Source organism: Equus asinus, chromosome 12, assembly GCF_041296235.1.
Source record: "Equus asinus isolate D_3611 breed Donkey chromosome 12, EquAss-T2T_v2, whole genome shotgun sequence".
Lineage (NCBI taxonomy): Eukaryota > Metazoa > Chordata > Mammalia > Perissodactyla > Equidae > Equus > Equus asinus.
The window spans coordinates 59,013,354-59,031,451 of NC_091801.1; the positions used below are offsets into that span (position 1 = coordinate 59,013,354).

Consider the following 18,098-nt stretch of genomic DNA (forward strand, 5'->3'; position numbering starts at 1 on the left):
GCCTTAATATTTCCATTGTATTATTATTATAGATAACTTAAGAAATAATAGACAAATGTGCAATATAAGGGGCATCACAAACTCAGGATAACAAATAAGGTGATTTCTACACTGGAATTTATCTATGTTAATGGGAAGTCGGGAGGTGGGTTAATCTTTGGATATGGCTCTGGAATCATTGGAATTTAAATCAACAATATCCTGGCGTTTGGTTATTACAGAAATTATATTACTATAAAATATCCAAATCTGATTAATTCCAACAGTAAGAATATATTTATCCCATTCATAAAAGTTTGCAGAGTTCAAAGTACTTCAACAGTTATAGGAAATGATGAGAAATTTGTGCTTTAGGAAGAACACTATACAAGATTTCTCCCAATTCAAAAGAGGAAATGGCGGAACCGAACATTTAAATGATTTTAATGGAATATCAGAGGAATGAAGAAAGTCCACTTTATTTTCTTCCTTCCTTCTTTCTAACAAATACTTAAGAGCCCACTTCCCAAATAACTCTGGAAACATGGCAGTTAACAATCAGAAAATATTCTGGCTCTCATGGCATTTACAGTTTACTAAGAATTATATTAAATAGATATTTGCAACCGTGTTGAGTATTGCTAAGGGGAAGCATTCAGGAACCTTCCTGAAAGAGTTGACATCTAAACTGAGCATTGAGAGATGAGTTGACTAGGTGAAAGAGAGATGAGGGGCACTAAGGCAAGCAGGTGTACCGGAGCGAGCGAGACGGAGAAAGCTGCTTCCTGAGTTTCAATCCAAAGCCAAATACGTTGATCTTCTCCCAAGCACATGCGCACATGCGCACATGCATGCGTTATATTCAGACTTCACTATAAAAATTGCTTCCCAATCCAGGGAATTATATTTCTCCCCGGATAAAATATTCGCACACACTCTTTTCAGGAAAGAACACTCAGGGTGAATACTAAATTGAGTCACTAAGAATGGTCTTTACTGCTGCAGGGGCTGGTTTGTATATTTTTAAGAATAAAACCTCACGTTGAACCTTTCCTTAAACAAGCAGGAAGACACAATGTAATTTTTAGGCAGAATATCAACCTAGCATTTATAGCTGGCCTTCATGAAATTGAGCTAAGTCCCTCGAGAGAAAGGGAAGGATTGAAATTACTGTTTAAAAGAATTAATCTAATCTCTTTGACAAGTCTACCTAGCTAATATTCATTTTTTGAAAAGTTTGCTTTTTACTCCTTTAAAGTTTTCCCAAAAGTTTCTGTGACAGATCAGTAAATCTGTAACACAAACATCCCACGTTTTGAGGAAAGGGAAATATGGTTGACAAATTAAAAATATTGCCTCTACAAAATTTTATATTGCTAGCCTCATTTTGAGAGGACTCATTTATTCCATTATTATGCTTACATACTACTTTAAATCCTTGATGAACAGCTTTCTATGAATAATACTGCCCTTATTTGTTTGCATGGATGCCATAGCAATTACATCTGGAAATTCTGAAAAGACCTGGAGAATCTATATATAAAGGTCTAGGCAGTGGATGAATACGTGATTTTAGTTTTTGAAAAGAATTGTGAGCGGGGTCGGCCCGGTGTCCTAGTGGTTAAGTTTGTGCCCTCTACTTTGGTGGCACAGGATTCACAGGTTTAGATCCCAAGCACAGACCTAGCACTGCTCATCAAGCCATGCTGTGGCATCATCCCATATAAAATAGAGGAAGACTGGTGCAGATGTTAGCTCAGGGCCAATCTTCCTCAAGCAAAAATAACTAAATAAACTGGGTAAACATAAAAAAATTGAGGCAGACAAATTGGTAGCCTTATTTTTTATGAATAATTAATTTTATTTGCCTTAATAGTAGTTTGCCTACTGAATAGATCATAGGTAAAAGAGTTCCTGGCCCTATATTCTCCAAATAAAGTGCATTAGAAGATGTCTGCTGGAAGATGGAAGTGAGCATAAGCAATAAAGCTTATATCTTACCTATGGCTTTTTTTTTTTCATTTTTACAAAACACTTATTTTTCAGAATTTTTCTGCAGGAAATCAAAGTATCCTAATGCTTATTTTAATGAAAAAGTTAGACATTAGAGAGCTGAGAAATATGCCCTGAAGAAGATTCACCTGGAAAAACTAAAGCTTTACTATGCTCTTTTTTCCATTTTATTCAGGAAGACTGATATATACAATAAAAAACAGGAAGTTGATATATACAATAAGCATATAATTATTGCATATATGTAATAATAAACATATGATATTATAAAGTTTTTATCATACCTTGTACCAGGCATAGAGATAACTAAATAGTGTTTGTTCAGTTCATACTTAAAGATTGATTTATAAATAAATTTCTTTCTGGGCTAATAAGAACCTTAAATATTTTTATTATTAAAGGGATTTTACTTCAAAGTTTATTCCCATATATAGGTATACACTCATGAAGGGACAATTATGAATAGTGTCTTTCTGTTAATAATCAAAAGTACTTATATATTATTTTTGTTTTTGAGAGGTGACCAGAGTGTATAATATCCAGCTGCCTGTTATTCACAGAATAGTGGACATGTGTGGATGGGCATATACTTGCTAGCATGACTTCAGCAACTAAGAGCTAAGCTCCTTTCAAGCTATGCATATATTGTAGTCCCCTCATCTGATCATAATCAGTCCCAAGAGGCCCGCCCTATTGGAAGATGCAGAGTTCACATATGGCCAGATCTCCCAGGGTCCTTTTTGAGAATAAACATAAACCATATATGCATCTCTTATTCTGGAAAATATTGCTACAATAGAAATTCAATGACCACCCCCAGAATACCTCAGAGTAGAGTTGAAATGTGGTAGGTTGCTCTTTGAAAATATGTCTTACCTTAAATTGATATGTTAATTTAGGAAGTAATTTATGAGACTTTTAATGTTCTTGGTGCAGGTGGCTAACTTATACCATATATAAACAACTATCATAAGTCTTTCACAGTACATACTGGTGCCTATAAATTGACATCCTCTGTCAGCTAGAGAACCAGCTGCCAGGAGGTCCCCTTCAGTAGTACAAAACTGTGTATATTCTCTCTCCATCAAAATCAATATATTTTGTTAAAATAATAAAAAGCACTACTCTAAGTCACATTTGTATGGATATTAAAATTATAAATATTTAAGACACTTAACATTATAATGTAAAATAGTGTTAATATTAAAACAATGCAAATAAAAGCACTGTTTAAACTCTATTTACTCAACTGTAAATATTTACTCAACTGTAAAAATTCATATCACAACAAGATAAATGGAGACTAGGCCTGATTTAAACTCTTTGGGGACATTGCTTTCAAATTAGCAAAACATGTTCCCTTCCACCCCAAACTTCTACTTCTCTATCCCAATTTACTATTATCTACAACACTGGAACATATCCATCATTTGCTTTATGTAAACATAAGGTGACGTCCTTCCAGAATCCATGCTAGCAGGCTTGTATTTTTGTGACGTTTGAATATGGCATTCACTCATCGTTCAAGTGCTTTGTTTGCACAACTACTATGTGTTTGCACACAACCAATAAGTGCCCATCTTTAAGGAGGAAACGGTGCGATAGACGCGAACACAAACAACGGCAACTATACTCTGGTGTGAGCTCTAAAAGAGGTAAGTGCTGGATCTATGGCTTTTTAATTAATGGCCTGATAGCATTATTTAGAGTCAGTCAGGACTTAAAAACTTTACTTTTTCAGTGCTAACAGAAATCATATGCTTAAGTCAAGGTATATGACATGTATTACAAATGACAAAGAAAAGAGTTTTACTCGCCAAGGCCTCCAGGTACGTCAATTCATTTTGGGAGTGCACATTTTATCTTGAAAATTCTCAGATATTTGTCTGTCTATGGCAGAAATAAACATAAAGACCACTTTACCAGCTTTAGAAACTAGACAATTAAAGAGGTAATATTTTTTAAATAGGATAAGAAATAGGGAGGCTGATAAGAAAAGACAGATTCTGGAGACCTTGAGGTGGGAAATGGAATTTTACCATGGACAAGGGTTTTGAGGACCAGTCCAGAGAATTAATTAGGTTGGATTTGGGGAGTATCATGAACTCCGTCCTAACATGATAACGAAATACCATCTGGAGTATAAAATAGGACCTCATGGAATTGTGTGTAAGAGAGTGTTGGTGTAGTAGCTGAGTATGGTCGGGAGTAGCTGTACGGTCCAAGGAGGAGAATTGCAGTTCATGGGATGATTAAATATTTCTCTCTGCCTGTACTCATATTTTTGTTGGTCTTTACTCTTATTGGTAATAATACTTTATGTCGTCTTATGCAATTCATTTTAACAATCTGATCCTCAATTTCTTCATTTGTAAAATAGAAATAGCAATACTTATCTCAGAATTCTGTTTAATATTTTTTGTTGTATTTATAAGTGTGCCTACTCAGGAGAAGGACAGAGATAATGCATTAAAAAGAGCTAATCATTTTACCTAGAATAGAGTAAATATATAATAAATACTATTAACCTTTTTTTCTTTTTTAGTTTGCTACTGTGGCCCTTTCCTATGGCATCATAAATCCTAAGTTTTTGGAAATAATGGGACATGGAAGTTGATCAAGCTGGGAACTAGGAATGGACATACATTTAACTGACATATGGGCAAGCAGGCTTTAACTTAAGTGCTTAATTTCATAGATTTAGTACAGAATGTTGCGTAGAGAAAGGATTGTGAGGCCAAGTCCAGTTTCCACAAGAAAGAAATCTGTAATAAATTAGCACCCTCCGCCCTGATCATGGTAGTATTTGTGACATTCTTCTTGTATCTTTTATCGTCGCGATCTCTGGAAATGTTTTACTCAATACTAATTCACAATAAACTTAGCTCTACCGTTTTCTTCTCTCTCTCTTTCTTTTTTTTTAAACAGGTCTTATTTACAAGCCTGTCAACTTGCAGATACAAGTAGCTATTCCTAAAGAGCAAAGTTAGTCATTTATGAAATACAGGACAGAAATTTATCTTTAAGGTTTCTTACATTTCAATGATGTTATTATTCTATGATTCTAATTATGGTTTGATTTAAAACAGAAAACACTTGTTTAAGCTGCTCAAAACCCATCAACTAAATAATTATTGAACAATTACTATGTGCGGGTACTATTCTAAGGCACTCATTCTATAGCAGTGAATAAACAGAGTTCTTGCTCTGAAAAAGCTTGAATTTTAGTAAACGTGTGGGGAATTAGTGAAGCAAAAAATCTAAATAGGTTTATAACAACTAAAATTCTACTACCTCAAATCACCAAGTCCATGTTTCTACAGGGAAGTTCTAGCAAACATTTAAGAAACAGATGATACCTATCTTACATAAACTATTCTAGATACTAGAAAAGCGAGAATGCTTCCAAAGTTAGGCAGTTGTATAATCTTGATCAACGCTCTGTAGACAAGGAAAATATAAGGAAGGAAAATTATAGACTAATCCTATGGTAATAGATCAGGGATAATACATTTTTTAACAGATAGTAATAAGTCTATGGCAATATATACCATAATTACAGAAAATTAATATGTTAGTCCACTGAAATCAGCAAGGTATTTTAAAAATAAAAACTAATGAAACAACTGGTTTTAGCCTACGAATGTAAAGATTTTTTTGGTGTTTTTTGTTTTTGTTTGCTGAGGAAGATTCACCCGGAGCTAACATCTATGCCTATCTTCCTTTATTTTGTAGTATGTGGGCTGCCAGCACAGCATGGCTGCTAACAAAGCAGGGTAGGACCACGCCTGGAAACTGAATACAGGCTGCCAAAGAGGAATGTGCTGAACTTAACCACTAGTCAACCGGGGCTGGCCCTGTAAAGATGTTTTAATGTTATAAAAGCTAAAATATAATTTACAACATTAAGAGCTTCACAAAGGAAAATCATGTGATATTTTTAATAGCTGATGAAAAAGCAGTTGATAAAATTCAATCCCTTTATGATTAAACAACTTTTAGTGAACCAAGAATGGAAAGAAATTTCCTATAATTAATAAAGACATTTTGAATAAGAGTGTGGACTCTGGAGCCCACTCTGAATCAAATCTTAGCCTTGCCATATGACTTTGGGCAAATTACTTTGACCTTGTTATGCTAAAACTTCTTCACTCATAGACGTAAATGATTTTTTATATGTAAATAACATTGAAGTGTCCCTGAAAAGGAGTTAAAAAATGTGAGCCCTTAATAAACTGCCACCAACCAATAGCAAACATCATACTTAAAGGTAAAACATTGGGCGTATTCTCTTTAAAATCAACAATGACACAAGAAGAAAGAGATCTGAAGCAAATATGGCACAATGTTAAAGTTTGTCAAGTTGGATGATGGATACTTTGAAGTTTGTTTTATTATTCTATATAATTTTCAGTTACTGAAAGTATTTCATAATGAAAAAAAAAAAAAGCCAAAGGCTGTCCCAGTGGCATAGTAGTTGAGTTCGCGCACTCTGCTTTGGGAACCCAGGGTTTGCAGGTTTGGATCCTGGGAGCAGACCTACACACTAGTCATCAAACCATGCTGTGGTGGTGCCCCGCATACAAAATACAGGAAGACTGGCACAGATGTTAGCTCAGTGACAATCTTCCTCAAGCAAAAAGAGGAAGATCGGCAACAGATGTTAGCGCAGGGCCAATCTTACTCACTAAAAAAAAAGGAAAAAAGAAAAAAGCCAAGTGGTAAGTAATAATTCCAAAGTACGTAATTTCAGAACTCAGTTAATAACTTAAGATGAATAATCAGTATGTCCTTTATGGACTCAATTATTGAAAAATAAATTTTAACTTTAAACAACCAAGACCTAATTTTTTCCTACAGTCATTGAGTACAAAACTTAAGAAAAATATATTTATAAATATCCAAGGCATTGTAATATTGATTCATTTAAATACTTGCAGAAATATGCAAAAATATTATAATTATCACTGTAGTTTATTCTCCCTGTTCTGAATATTGACATATTTAAATATCTTTAGATATTTTTTGAAACATAATTATCACTATGCCTTATTCTCCTTTATCACTGAGAGTAGTTTCTGAATAACGATAATTGTGTTAATCTTCAGCTTCCAAAAAGCAACTTTGTTTTTTAAAAAATATTCTGTGGTCTCAGCCAACTCCCAGAGTACACTAATTGCTAATTTGATTACCTGATACATTTCCTTTGGTAGTAATTAGGGAAATGCTACCTTCCTCTTACTGATAAGAAAAGTCTACAATGAGAGCTCTTTTATGAGATGAATTGTAGGTAGTCTGCATTAAGAAATGCACATACAACTAACCATTGACAATGGCCAATACAAAATTATTCTCCTATATAAAATATTCACAATTTAAATCATGATGCTAAAATCAAATGTTCACGTTTACCTTTATATTCTAAATGAAATCCAGTGTAACTAACAGATCCATCACTCCGAAAAGCCAAATGCATGTTATTTGAGCTGCTTTCTATTCTCTCTGGTAACTTGCTGTCTTGAAAACTTCCAATCAGTGGGCTGTTACTGTCTGGTCCATCATATATATAGAGGAAGTCATAGTTTGGTTCTATGCTAAAACTAAAAAAAGGAAGAAAGAGAGAAGGAAGCACAATGATTATTACTAAGGCATTAAGCCTAATAGTCATATAATCATATATTAATTGAATAAATATCTTTAAAAATAACAAAAGACCCTGTCAAAATAAGCCACTTTGAAAATTCACCTGGCAACAACATGTGGAATATGAATATCAACACCACAAAAGAAAAAAGACATCTTGATATTTTCAAATATTTCTAAGTTGGCATTGCATCTACAGGCAATACAAACGATCGTATAGCAAATCGTTAAGCTGATGAAAGAGTACAGAATTTGGAGTCAGAGGTATAGGTTCAAGCCTTGCTTCTGCTCATTAGCTACTTATCCTTATGCAATTTACTTTATATCAGTAAAGTATGGAAGATATTACCTATTTTTTAAAATATTTATCCAGATATTTTACATCATGAAAACACAACCTCTTTTTTCTTTGTCAATGGTACTATTTGCTTTAAACTTCAAAATTTATGAGCAGTTTTGTTGTTTTAAAATTCAACTCTACTTATCAGACTCGAGCAAAAGTTCAAAATACAAATTTGCATTTAAATAACTCAAATGAAACTGCACATTGTATTAGGCATTCTTTTTCCTGAAAGTAAATATATTTTCTTCTTTTACAACTTAACATAGGAGAAATCAAACCAATACACTATCTGTCAAAATTATACATTGTGTGAACAAGGACATTTTAGCATGTAAATTATTCAAATCAATATTTTAATAGTGTAAAAGTCTGCATAATAAACTTGCCTTAACAATCTTCAAAAGTACGAGAATTGTCCCATAATGATTATACAACCCACATATTTAGAAGGCAGAAGACACACAATCATTCGTCTATTACCAGCTCATAAGGTGGCAGAGAAAAGGATGGACTTAATTGGGTCATTAAGAAAAGTCAACAAGTTCATGATATAAAATAAAACTAGTAAAGCTTGCCATTGTTAACTTCCATCAGTGGAGAAACCATTTTGTCAAGTTTTATCATCTTTGCATCTAAACAAGAAACTTGTTAGGTGAAAGATATTATTTCCAAATCTACTGGATTTATACAGGTTAAGTTTCCACAACAATTCTAATCCTTTAGGTATGCACGTATAAGGTGGGGGGAGTCTGGCTAGTTTACTTGTACATAACAGTGGCGAAGAAAGACTGAGCTAATGCAGAAGTTCCCAACCTTTCCATATACAAGGAACCCTGTAACATGAGAAAATTGGGGGACCACTATCATACTGTTATATTTTGTTTTAATTTATTCAATAGTTTCATAAGTCTAATTTAATTAATTACTCTTGAAACCTTTCAGTGAATATGGGGCCTGCATTTTGGTAACTTTGCTGCAATAAAGTAGAAATCAGAGGACAAGCCCTTATTTCATTACTCTTGACCCCTGTTCTCAAGTAAAACACAATCTTTCTGAACATCTCTTTCAACATTAACGTTGAGGAGAATTACAACTTCCTCACCTGTCTCACTGTTGGGAGAATCACTAGAAACAAGTGATTTGTAACTGATATATTATAGCGCTATGTATTATCCTTGGAAGGCCAAAAGCCTATTTAACAATGGATTGCAGTACATTTCTTTTTCATTTCTAGTTTGGGCTTAAATAAATATTTCAAAATACTGATTTGTAACTTCTTGGAAAATGAGAATAAAACAAAAAATAGTCTTTTTCTAGGAAATTTTAGAATCCTAGCTGTAATGAGTATTTTTCCTGAAAAACTAGAAAGTCAGTACATTCTAATAGTACTCTCTATTTTACAAGGCACTTTCATAAATACTAACTTGATCTTGTCAATAATCCTGAGATATAAGGAAGGGATTATCCTTGTCACTTTCCCAATGAGTAAGTACACTAAGGCCCTGAAACATCAGAGGTCTCTCCAAGCTCACAGAATAAATGACACAGCTGGACATCAAATTCAGGTCATGCACTTCATGTAATATGGCCTTCTACCACTTAGTTATTAACTAAAATAATTTTATAAGTATATTAAGCCCTGTATCATACCTCTTGACATTTCTAATGTCTGTACTGCCGTTTCCTCAACTATAAGAATGGAAGTAATAGTCCTTACCTCAGGAAGTTGTCTTATAACTGGGTCCTGCCATATAACTAACATTATCTTAACTGTTATTTTGTTATTGTCAATTATATATGTATCACTACAAACTATAGAAACAAAAATCCATATATTTACACTTTAAAAAATTTTCACGCATTCAAATTATTTCTTTAATTTTTTAAAAATCCGGCTTCCATATATTAGAAAAAAATGCATATTTAAGCTTAATATTTTACATAAATACCAAACAGCTTGGACACACTAGCAGAAAGAGGTGTTGTGTTACTAGGGTCAATGCACATCAGTCTTGGACATTGAAGACTAGGAACACTTCTACTTAGGGCCTCTCTGAGTTGCTCATACCTAACACTCCCATTTAAATCTTAAGGGGAAAAGTTAGGGCAGGTTTTGTGATATCTATTAGCTCAGTGTGGGGACACAGAGGCTCATTCAAATAATTAACTTCACCAAGGTAACATAGATGACAGTGGCAGAGTTAGGGCTCAACATCAGCCACCTCCTTTCCTACATAAGAAGCTGCATCCTCCACTACTTCAGTACTAAGCTAACCCTGCAACTGACATTGCTAAACGACAAATGTAAATTCTGGAACACTCCTGTGTAAAGTTCTATCATGAGACAAGTTCTGCTGAGAAATCATACAGAGATGATCCATCAAATTCTGCTTTGCAGGCTTGACTTCATGAGACCACCAAAAAGGGCGGTAGTTAGAACATATGTCTTCCCAAGCCCAATGGCAGTGCTGCATATATGAGTATTTAGACGCTTCCAAAGGGTTTGGGTGGTGCACACGTGGGAGGAAAAAATCCTTGAAGTATTGACCTTTTAATCTTGAAGTTTAGGAAAAACTGAATTTTTTGAAGCAGTGATGGTTAAGTACAGGGAGGGAGAAAAGTTTATAAAGGAATCACATTTCATGAAAGTCAATAAACCATTCACCTTTAACATGTTTCCTCTACACTGGAATCTGGTGAAGATGCTCACTCACCACTAGCCCTCAGAGCTGCACTGGCATCTGTGCTATGATACAAGGCTTTGCAAACTGCTGACTATGAAGTATTAGTATTGGAATTAGTAAAAAATAATAAAAATGTCATGTATAGAAATAAAATTTGCCTAGTGCAAATGCTAAAGCAAAATGACCAAAAAGATTTTTTAAACATGGAAATGTCCAGGAACTCACCTGATAAATGCCAAGGAGATAACATAGTCTGCATTGACGGTGATGGTCCAGTCACAGTCCCTGCTATGGGGATACGGATGAGGGAAGTTTGGCGAAAGAATAAACCCTGAAGATCCTGTTAAATTGCCTCCACAGGGTGCTTTAATTTAAACAAACAAAACCCTTTAAGTAATTAATAAAATTTATCAGCTATCAATATTTGCGAAAACACTTCTCTAAAAAAGTTTTGGAGGTTTTGTACAGACTTGACTTTTTATAGTACTGGATGCTTGAATGCTGCATTGTCTTTCAAGAAAGACTATTAAAATATTAAATACATACATACATACATGAATACGTTGAATTTAGCTGCTTTACTGGCTTCAAAAGACAAGAAAAAATTATATATATATATATATATTTCTCTCTTTTATTACTATTTTGTTTCATGTAAAAGATAAGCATTTAGAAGAGGGGTAAAGATCATCTCCCCATGGTTACTAAGAAAAAGTCTGAAGATCACTATAAAAGGTTAGAAACAAAACAAAGCAAAACAAAACCTCTAATAATAAGTAGAATAATAGGATATGAGATAGTTGACTCATTTTCATTTCTTCTCTGGTAGCTTTTTACCTGTTTATGGAGGAAGAGGCTTCAATAATAGTTAATGAGTGAGAACGGATAATTATCTAAGAACCTACAGCACTTGCATTAAAAAGCTGTTATACTAATTAAGATATTTCTAAATTCTAGTTGTCTGATTTATTGATGAAAGTGGACAGTTACTACAGTTATCATTGCAGCCCCAAACAAAAGTTTGTGCAATGCTTCAATGGAGAGGCTCAAGAAATTATCAGTGAAATTCAGAGAACAGAATCTTCAGGGGATTACTGTTGAAGTCTGTTAAACGTAGCTTAAGATAAGAAAACAACATATTCCACGGTGCTGGTAGCTTCAGAGAGAGATTGCAATTGGGATTCTCATGATCTCATGATGTCTCCTTACACATAATCAGCACATCAGCATTCTTCTCTTATCTGAGTTTTAAAATTACAGTTTTCTCAGATAAATTTTACCATTCAGTTATAAGGCATACAGATTCTTTTGACAGCATAAAACTGGTTTTGAAAGAAGGAGAATTTTGGTTCTGGCAACATTTCAGATCTCTGTTCTTTGCCTGAGACTAGATATGCAAAATCATCCTTAGAATTTGGTAATTTTTGCCACCTAATTATGGATGTTCACTATTACATCTCTCCATGCCCTTCTACCCTTGACTAGTACCTCAGTCACAGTAGATGACCTCAGCTCCTACTCTACTAAGAATATTTATTTGCTAAGACTTAATTTATTCATCACTTCACCTATCACATGTTCATTTTTGTCATATCTTATCAAATGATTAGACAAAAACTATCCCAAATTTCTGTAGTCTTTCCTCTTCAAACTCCAACGCCTCCTGAATATTTCTCTCTACAATCGGAGGATAAAGAGTTCCTCCTATTAATCAGGATAACACCCTCAACCTGTCACATAATCCCTCTTCCTTCTCCAGAACTTCATTCATTTACCTCCTTTATTCTCTCTGGCTTCTTCCCCTTTGTCCACAGACATGCTCAAGTCTCTTTCATCCTAAGCATAAAACAAAGTTCCCTATGACCTATTTCCTTTCACCTTTTTTTCAACCAAAAATGTTAAATTTTACCTGATGGTTAAGAAATCCCTTTACCCCTTTTGTGTTTGGTTAAATGGCTCAATGTGAGGAACTGCACTTCTCCATATGACTCAGAGAAGACCCACTTATCATGTCTTAGAGAAGACCCCAGAAATAAGTCCTCCTCGTTTTCTTATGACAGACTAGACACAGCCCCTGCAAATTCCCATTCTTTGCCCTAATTGATAAGCTGAATTGCTTATCCCCACCGATCAATCAGAATAAAATGCTTGTAACCAAACTTGGGTTAAGCTTCTCTCCCTCCTCTAGGACCCTGAACTTTGCCCACCCTCAGCCTTGAGCAAGCACGCAACCCCTGCTGAGGACAGACTGGAGGCAGAGCACAACATTCTCTGATCTACTCTCCAATCTGTCCCCTCTCTTCCCGCTTCCCCACATATGCTTCTTCCGATCCTCTTGTATATACAAGTCCTGTTGCCTAACTCTCGAGCTGCTTGTAGGGCTCATGGTCACGTTGTTCTCCTTATCACAATAGTAGTTCCCCTACCCATACCCTGTAATAATTCCTTTTGAACAAAAGTCTCTCCTTACTTATTTCAGATTTATTTTTAATTTTCACAACTAAGTCTTCTGAAAAGGAGATCTAATCTTAATGTCTCTTTCTTCACCTATGTGCTACATTTACCTATAAGCAGACTAACATGATTAGCAAAGTAGGTCATCAGTTTCACATGCTATCTCTCAAAGAAAGGCATCAAAGTATTCATCCTGAGAGAACTTGTCTTAAGGCTTAGTATTTTTTTTTATTTTAGATTATATTTAGAGAGACACAATAACCTTTTTGTTGCTTAGGGACTCTAGATGTCTTCATTTGGTCCTTTCTACCTCTCATTCTGCCTCCAGCCGTTGCTGTCTCCCTCAGCCTCCTTGCCCCCAACACAAATGCTTTTTAGCTCACCCTGAAAGGACTTTTGTATTGACTAATAAAATTGAGAATTTTCTGCCTTTATCTTTCTCTTCACATCTGTAGTCATTCTTAACTGTTGACTTTCACCTTAAATTCATTCTCCTTGTTTTTGGAAATCTACTTCTAATTTTCTTCTAATTTCTTTGTGCAGACCTCAGTTTTATTGTCAACACTTCTTGGAATTTCACTTCATCTATAATTTTAGTATTCTCCTAAATTGCTTGCCTAGACATCTCTCATTTTCACTCCACTACATTCTTCCTTGTTGACCACATCCAAATTTTGACTTTATTTTCCACTTATACCCTGATGACTTCTTTTTCCCATCTTCTCTAGCAGATTTCTCTGCTTAACTCTAAACCATATGCCCAAGTGTTTACTGGCTGTCTCTACCTGATAGCCTACGTGCAAATCAAACACAGAATATCTAACATAGCCAAACCTCAACTCAAATTTGCTTCTCCTTCTGCATTCTGAGGTTGTTTGATTAGCACTATCATCCTCCTATATTCCCAAGCTAGAGGCCTAAGATTCTTCCCTTTTCTTCACTGCACCCTTGTATCCAATCCATCAAGAAGCACTACCAAGACTCTACCTCCCAGATCCTCGTACACATTTTCAACCTAGCTCTTCTTTCTTTGCCTTCTACCGTATTTCTAGATCTGACTCTTATCTACCTCCAGAATTATTGCAATGGCGTCTTGTTTCCCATGCCTCTAATATAATCTAGTTTCCTTCAAATCATCTCAGTGAAAACATCTAGTCATTCTATGCCTATGCATAAAATTCTGCAGTTGTTTCACATTGCCTTAAAGATAATGCTCCAACTCCAGTACAGCTTGCATGAGTTGACCCTTGCAACCTTTCCAATTACATCAAGCACCAATCTAGACACATAATTTACACTCAAATACTATCAAATTGCTTACAGTTCCTTGTACTGAAATGCCTTTGCCCATGCTATTTGTTTTTCCTGAAATGTTTTTTTCCCTTCTACATTTGTATAACTCTTGCTTATGTTTCAAGATTCATCACTGCCTCCAGGAAGTTTTCCTGGAAATCCCCAACCTGGCCTCTGCTTCAGCTATTTCCAACTGACTCTGGTATCCATAGAAACCTCTGCATATCTCCATTACTTCCCTTACTATATTTTATTTAAATATTCCTTTTAGGTGTGTGCATTCCTCACTAATCTGTAAGCTAAAAACTGTGTCTTATATGTTATTTTATACCTAGAATTCAGCACATACTACACATTCTATAATTTTTTTGTTGAATTACTAGTGGCTCTTTGTATTGATTATAAAGATAATGAAGATGACTACAGATGAATGTGTAATTTAATTTGTAGCTATGTGTTTTGATAAAAATAACAGTATATTTTCCCTTGGGAACCTTTAAAATAATATGCGAATTTGAAAAAGAATGAGAGAAATATGTGTAACAATGGCAAATGTATATATGTACAAAAGATGGGAATGATAGCAAAATGTTGTTTGTGGGTTTTTTTCACATGCTAAAGCAGAAGAATTATGCGTAATTTGGTGGAGCATGTGGCAGCAATTTTATTCATTTGTTTCAATTTTATTTATTTTTCACAAGGAACACGGGTCTTTTGTACTGTTAGAAATTTTATACACTTGCACATGTCCATATATATATTTATACATGTATATCATTTATCACAAAAGATGCAGAAAATCCATTACATATATTTTTAAGTATCTTACTGGATATTTTACATGATTATACTATTATTTGAACTCAGGATCCTTTAAAATTCTTTAGATTCTATTATTTAAATTATTTATCAAGGTTCTCCCAGTATACTTCATTGCTATAGTTGATTTTGAAAATCTACAAAAGCCATTGAGGTAGGGAGAGACATTATTTGACATTTGTATATCCCAAACACTCAGTGAGTAAAGAATATTCTCTTTGCCTTAAATATCCTAAACTGTAAATAGCATTTGGAAAATACATTTTTATTTTTATGCATGTAATCATAAAGCATCAGAATAAAATTCTCCTCAAGTCAAATAGATTTATGAACCAAATTTTCAGTTAGGCTTCATGGAATTCTGATATTAATGATTTGTTCTAAGCGTAGTTTCTCATGAGGCAGTTATATGGGCAACTACTGATAACTATTTTATAATCTTCTTAATTTTTTCTCCCCAATTCAGTTTTATTTGGTCTGCTGTCTTTCTCAGCAGCCCACCCACACTAATGTCTTTGTTATTTACCTTCATATTGAGTGCTGCTACTTTCCCTGTGGCAATGTCAAAGTAATCTTCACACTGTCAATTTTGTTGGAATGAATTCTATTAACTCTTAAAGATGACGTCCTTCTGTTTGATACTTGCTATAAAGCTGACTACTTCTACATGCAAGCAAAATGCTTTATGCTCCGGGGTCTGAGACACAGACTTATGGAGTTTCTAAAAAGTTCAGGGTTTAATCTCTGGCATAGTATTTCCAATCATGGAGTTCTTTCTTATCAGTTTCAGAGGTCAAGCTTTTTGCAGCCTTAGCAATTTTTCAGACTTTTTTTTTTAAGTTATTTTCTTCCTCAGAGAATCTCTAATGCATATCCTCTCCTCAAGCTATTTTTTCCTACCAAAAAATAATACACAGCACCATAATCCATACAAAAAACTTTCCACAACCTGCTTGATTTAAGTAAGATTGTAAGATTTAGTGTTCAATTTTCTCTTTTTTCTAGAATTAGGACTTACTAGCCAAAATCTTGTCTACAAATGGAATTTTATAACAGTCTATCTCAAAACACTTTAATCTTTTACATCTTGGATTTTTGTGTTTCCTAGAATTTCTGTGTAAAGTCTTTCACTATTTTAGGATTCTAAACATAAAAACATTTGACATAGTATAGCCTTTCTGGTACTTCTAATAAGCAACATTGTTTAATGAAGCTTAAGAATCACCATAAGGCAAGAAGCTCTACAGTAAGCCGGTAGTGTTCTATCATTTCCACGTTGCACAAAGATACTCTTAACAAGATAATCAAATTCCAACTAATTGGAAGTAGTGTTTTAATTTAATTAGGATTTTTTAGCTTAACTGAATAGTAAAAAAAAAAATGAAAATTTCATTGTTTCAGTCTCTTTTTCCTTGAAAATGTTTCTTAACAGTATTTTTTCTCCTGCTTTTATGAGTGCAGTTACAGCAAATGTAAATTGATCAATGTTTGACGATTTAGAATGTTGTAGTGGTACATGCAGAGCAACATAGGTGTGAGTGGAAATAATAAAGTGTAAAGGGAGATATGGCTAAACCCAAACTGGCTCAAGCTATGTGCTTATTTTGTGGGTTTTTTTTTTAAGTCTCTTTAACAAGCCTTTTTCCTTGGCATCTATCTCATTTTCTGCAGAAGTCTAGAACTGTGTGTCTACTCCCTGGCTTGTTTGAGATTTTAGATGTGTTTTGTTTTGTGCATTATGTTTTCAAAATTCCAACATACAAAATAGAAAAAAATGTTACATAAAAATTCAGAGTTTTTAGTTTTCATTTCACTGGAAAGTAGGTTTAAAAGAACAGAGAACTTGGGGCTGGCCCCGTGGCCGAGTGGTTAAGTTCGTGCGCTCAGCTGCAGGTGGCCCAGGGTTTCGTTGGTTCAAGTCCTGGGCACGGACATGGCACTGCTCATCAAGCCACGCCGAGGCAGCGTCCCACGTGCCACAACTAGAAGGACCCACAACGAAGAATATACAACTATGTACTGGGGGGCTTTGGGGAGAAGAAGGAAAAAAATAAAATCTTAAAAAAAAAAAAAAAAAAGAACAGAGAACTTGTCTGTCTTGTTTTACTGCTAAAGCCTCAGTGCTCAGAACTATGCCAAGGACACAGTGACTGTCTAATGAATTTGAGTGTGTGACTCCTGAATAACAAGTTAAAACATGGGGTAAAATAAATCTGAATAATTGAGTGCTTGAGTTTGTTCACTTCTGACTGAATTACTAAATTGAGTTACTATAACATTATAACTCAAAAAAATCACTGTGAAATGATTATTAAAAATGTATTTATGGGGCTGGTCCAGTGATGTTGTGGTTAAGTTCGTGCACTCTACTTCAGTGGCCTGGGGTTTTCGAGTTCGGATCCCAGATGTGGACCTAGCGCTGCTCATCAAGCCATGCTGTGGCGTTATCCCACATAAAACAGAGGAAGATTGGCACAGATGTTACCTCAGTGACAATCTTCCTTAAGCAAAAAGAGGAAGATTGGCAACAGATGTCAGCTCAGGACCAATTTTCCTCACAAGAAAAAAAAAAGTATTTATGAGTTGAATATAGGTGAACAAAAATAAGGGTTAGTCTCCCAAATGTGCTAAATCTGTGTGTGCTGAATGCTATAGGAAATACAACGATGAACAAGATATGGGATCTTCTCTCAAGTTGCTTCTGTGTAGTAAGTGAGAGAATATGTAAATAAATAAAATTTTGAGTAGAGAGAACATAGTTTGGTCAAAATTTATTGTAAATTTAAGATGATACCAATTCTAAAACACTTGATGTAAAAAGTTTAAGATTAAAATAGTTTAATTTTATAATGAGTTTTTCCTAAAGATCA

The 18,098-nt window shown here is 34.5% G+C and overlaps 1 protein-coding gene across 5 annotated transcripts in view; it reads right to left on the minus strand.

The window, feature by feature from the left end:
* CSMD3 (CUB and Sushi multiple domains 3) overlaps positions 1 to 18,098 on the minus strand; it is a 1,176,027-nt gene that overhangs the window by 248,021 nt on the left and 909,908 nt on the right. For all 5 annotated transcript variants that reach the window (XM_044781000.2, XM_014843283.3, XM_070481504.1 and 2 more), the window contains 2 exons: positions 10,888 to 11,026; positions 7,405 to 7,592 (listed from right to left, as the gene is read on the minus strand). In XM_044781000.2, the coding sequence (XP_044636935.2) occupies positions 7,405 to 7,592; positions 10,888 to 11,026 (327 nt within the window). The remainder of the gene's footprint in view (positions 1 to 7,404; positions 7,593 to 10,887; positions 11,027 to 18,098) is intronic.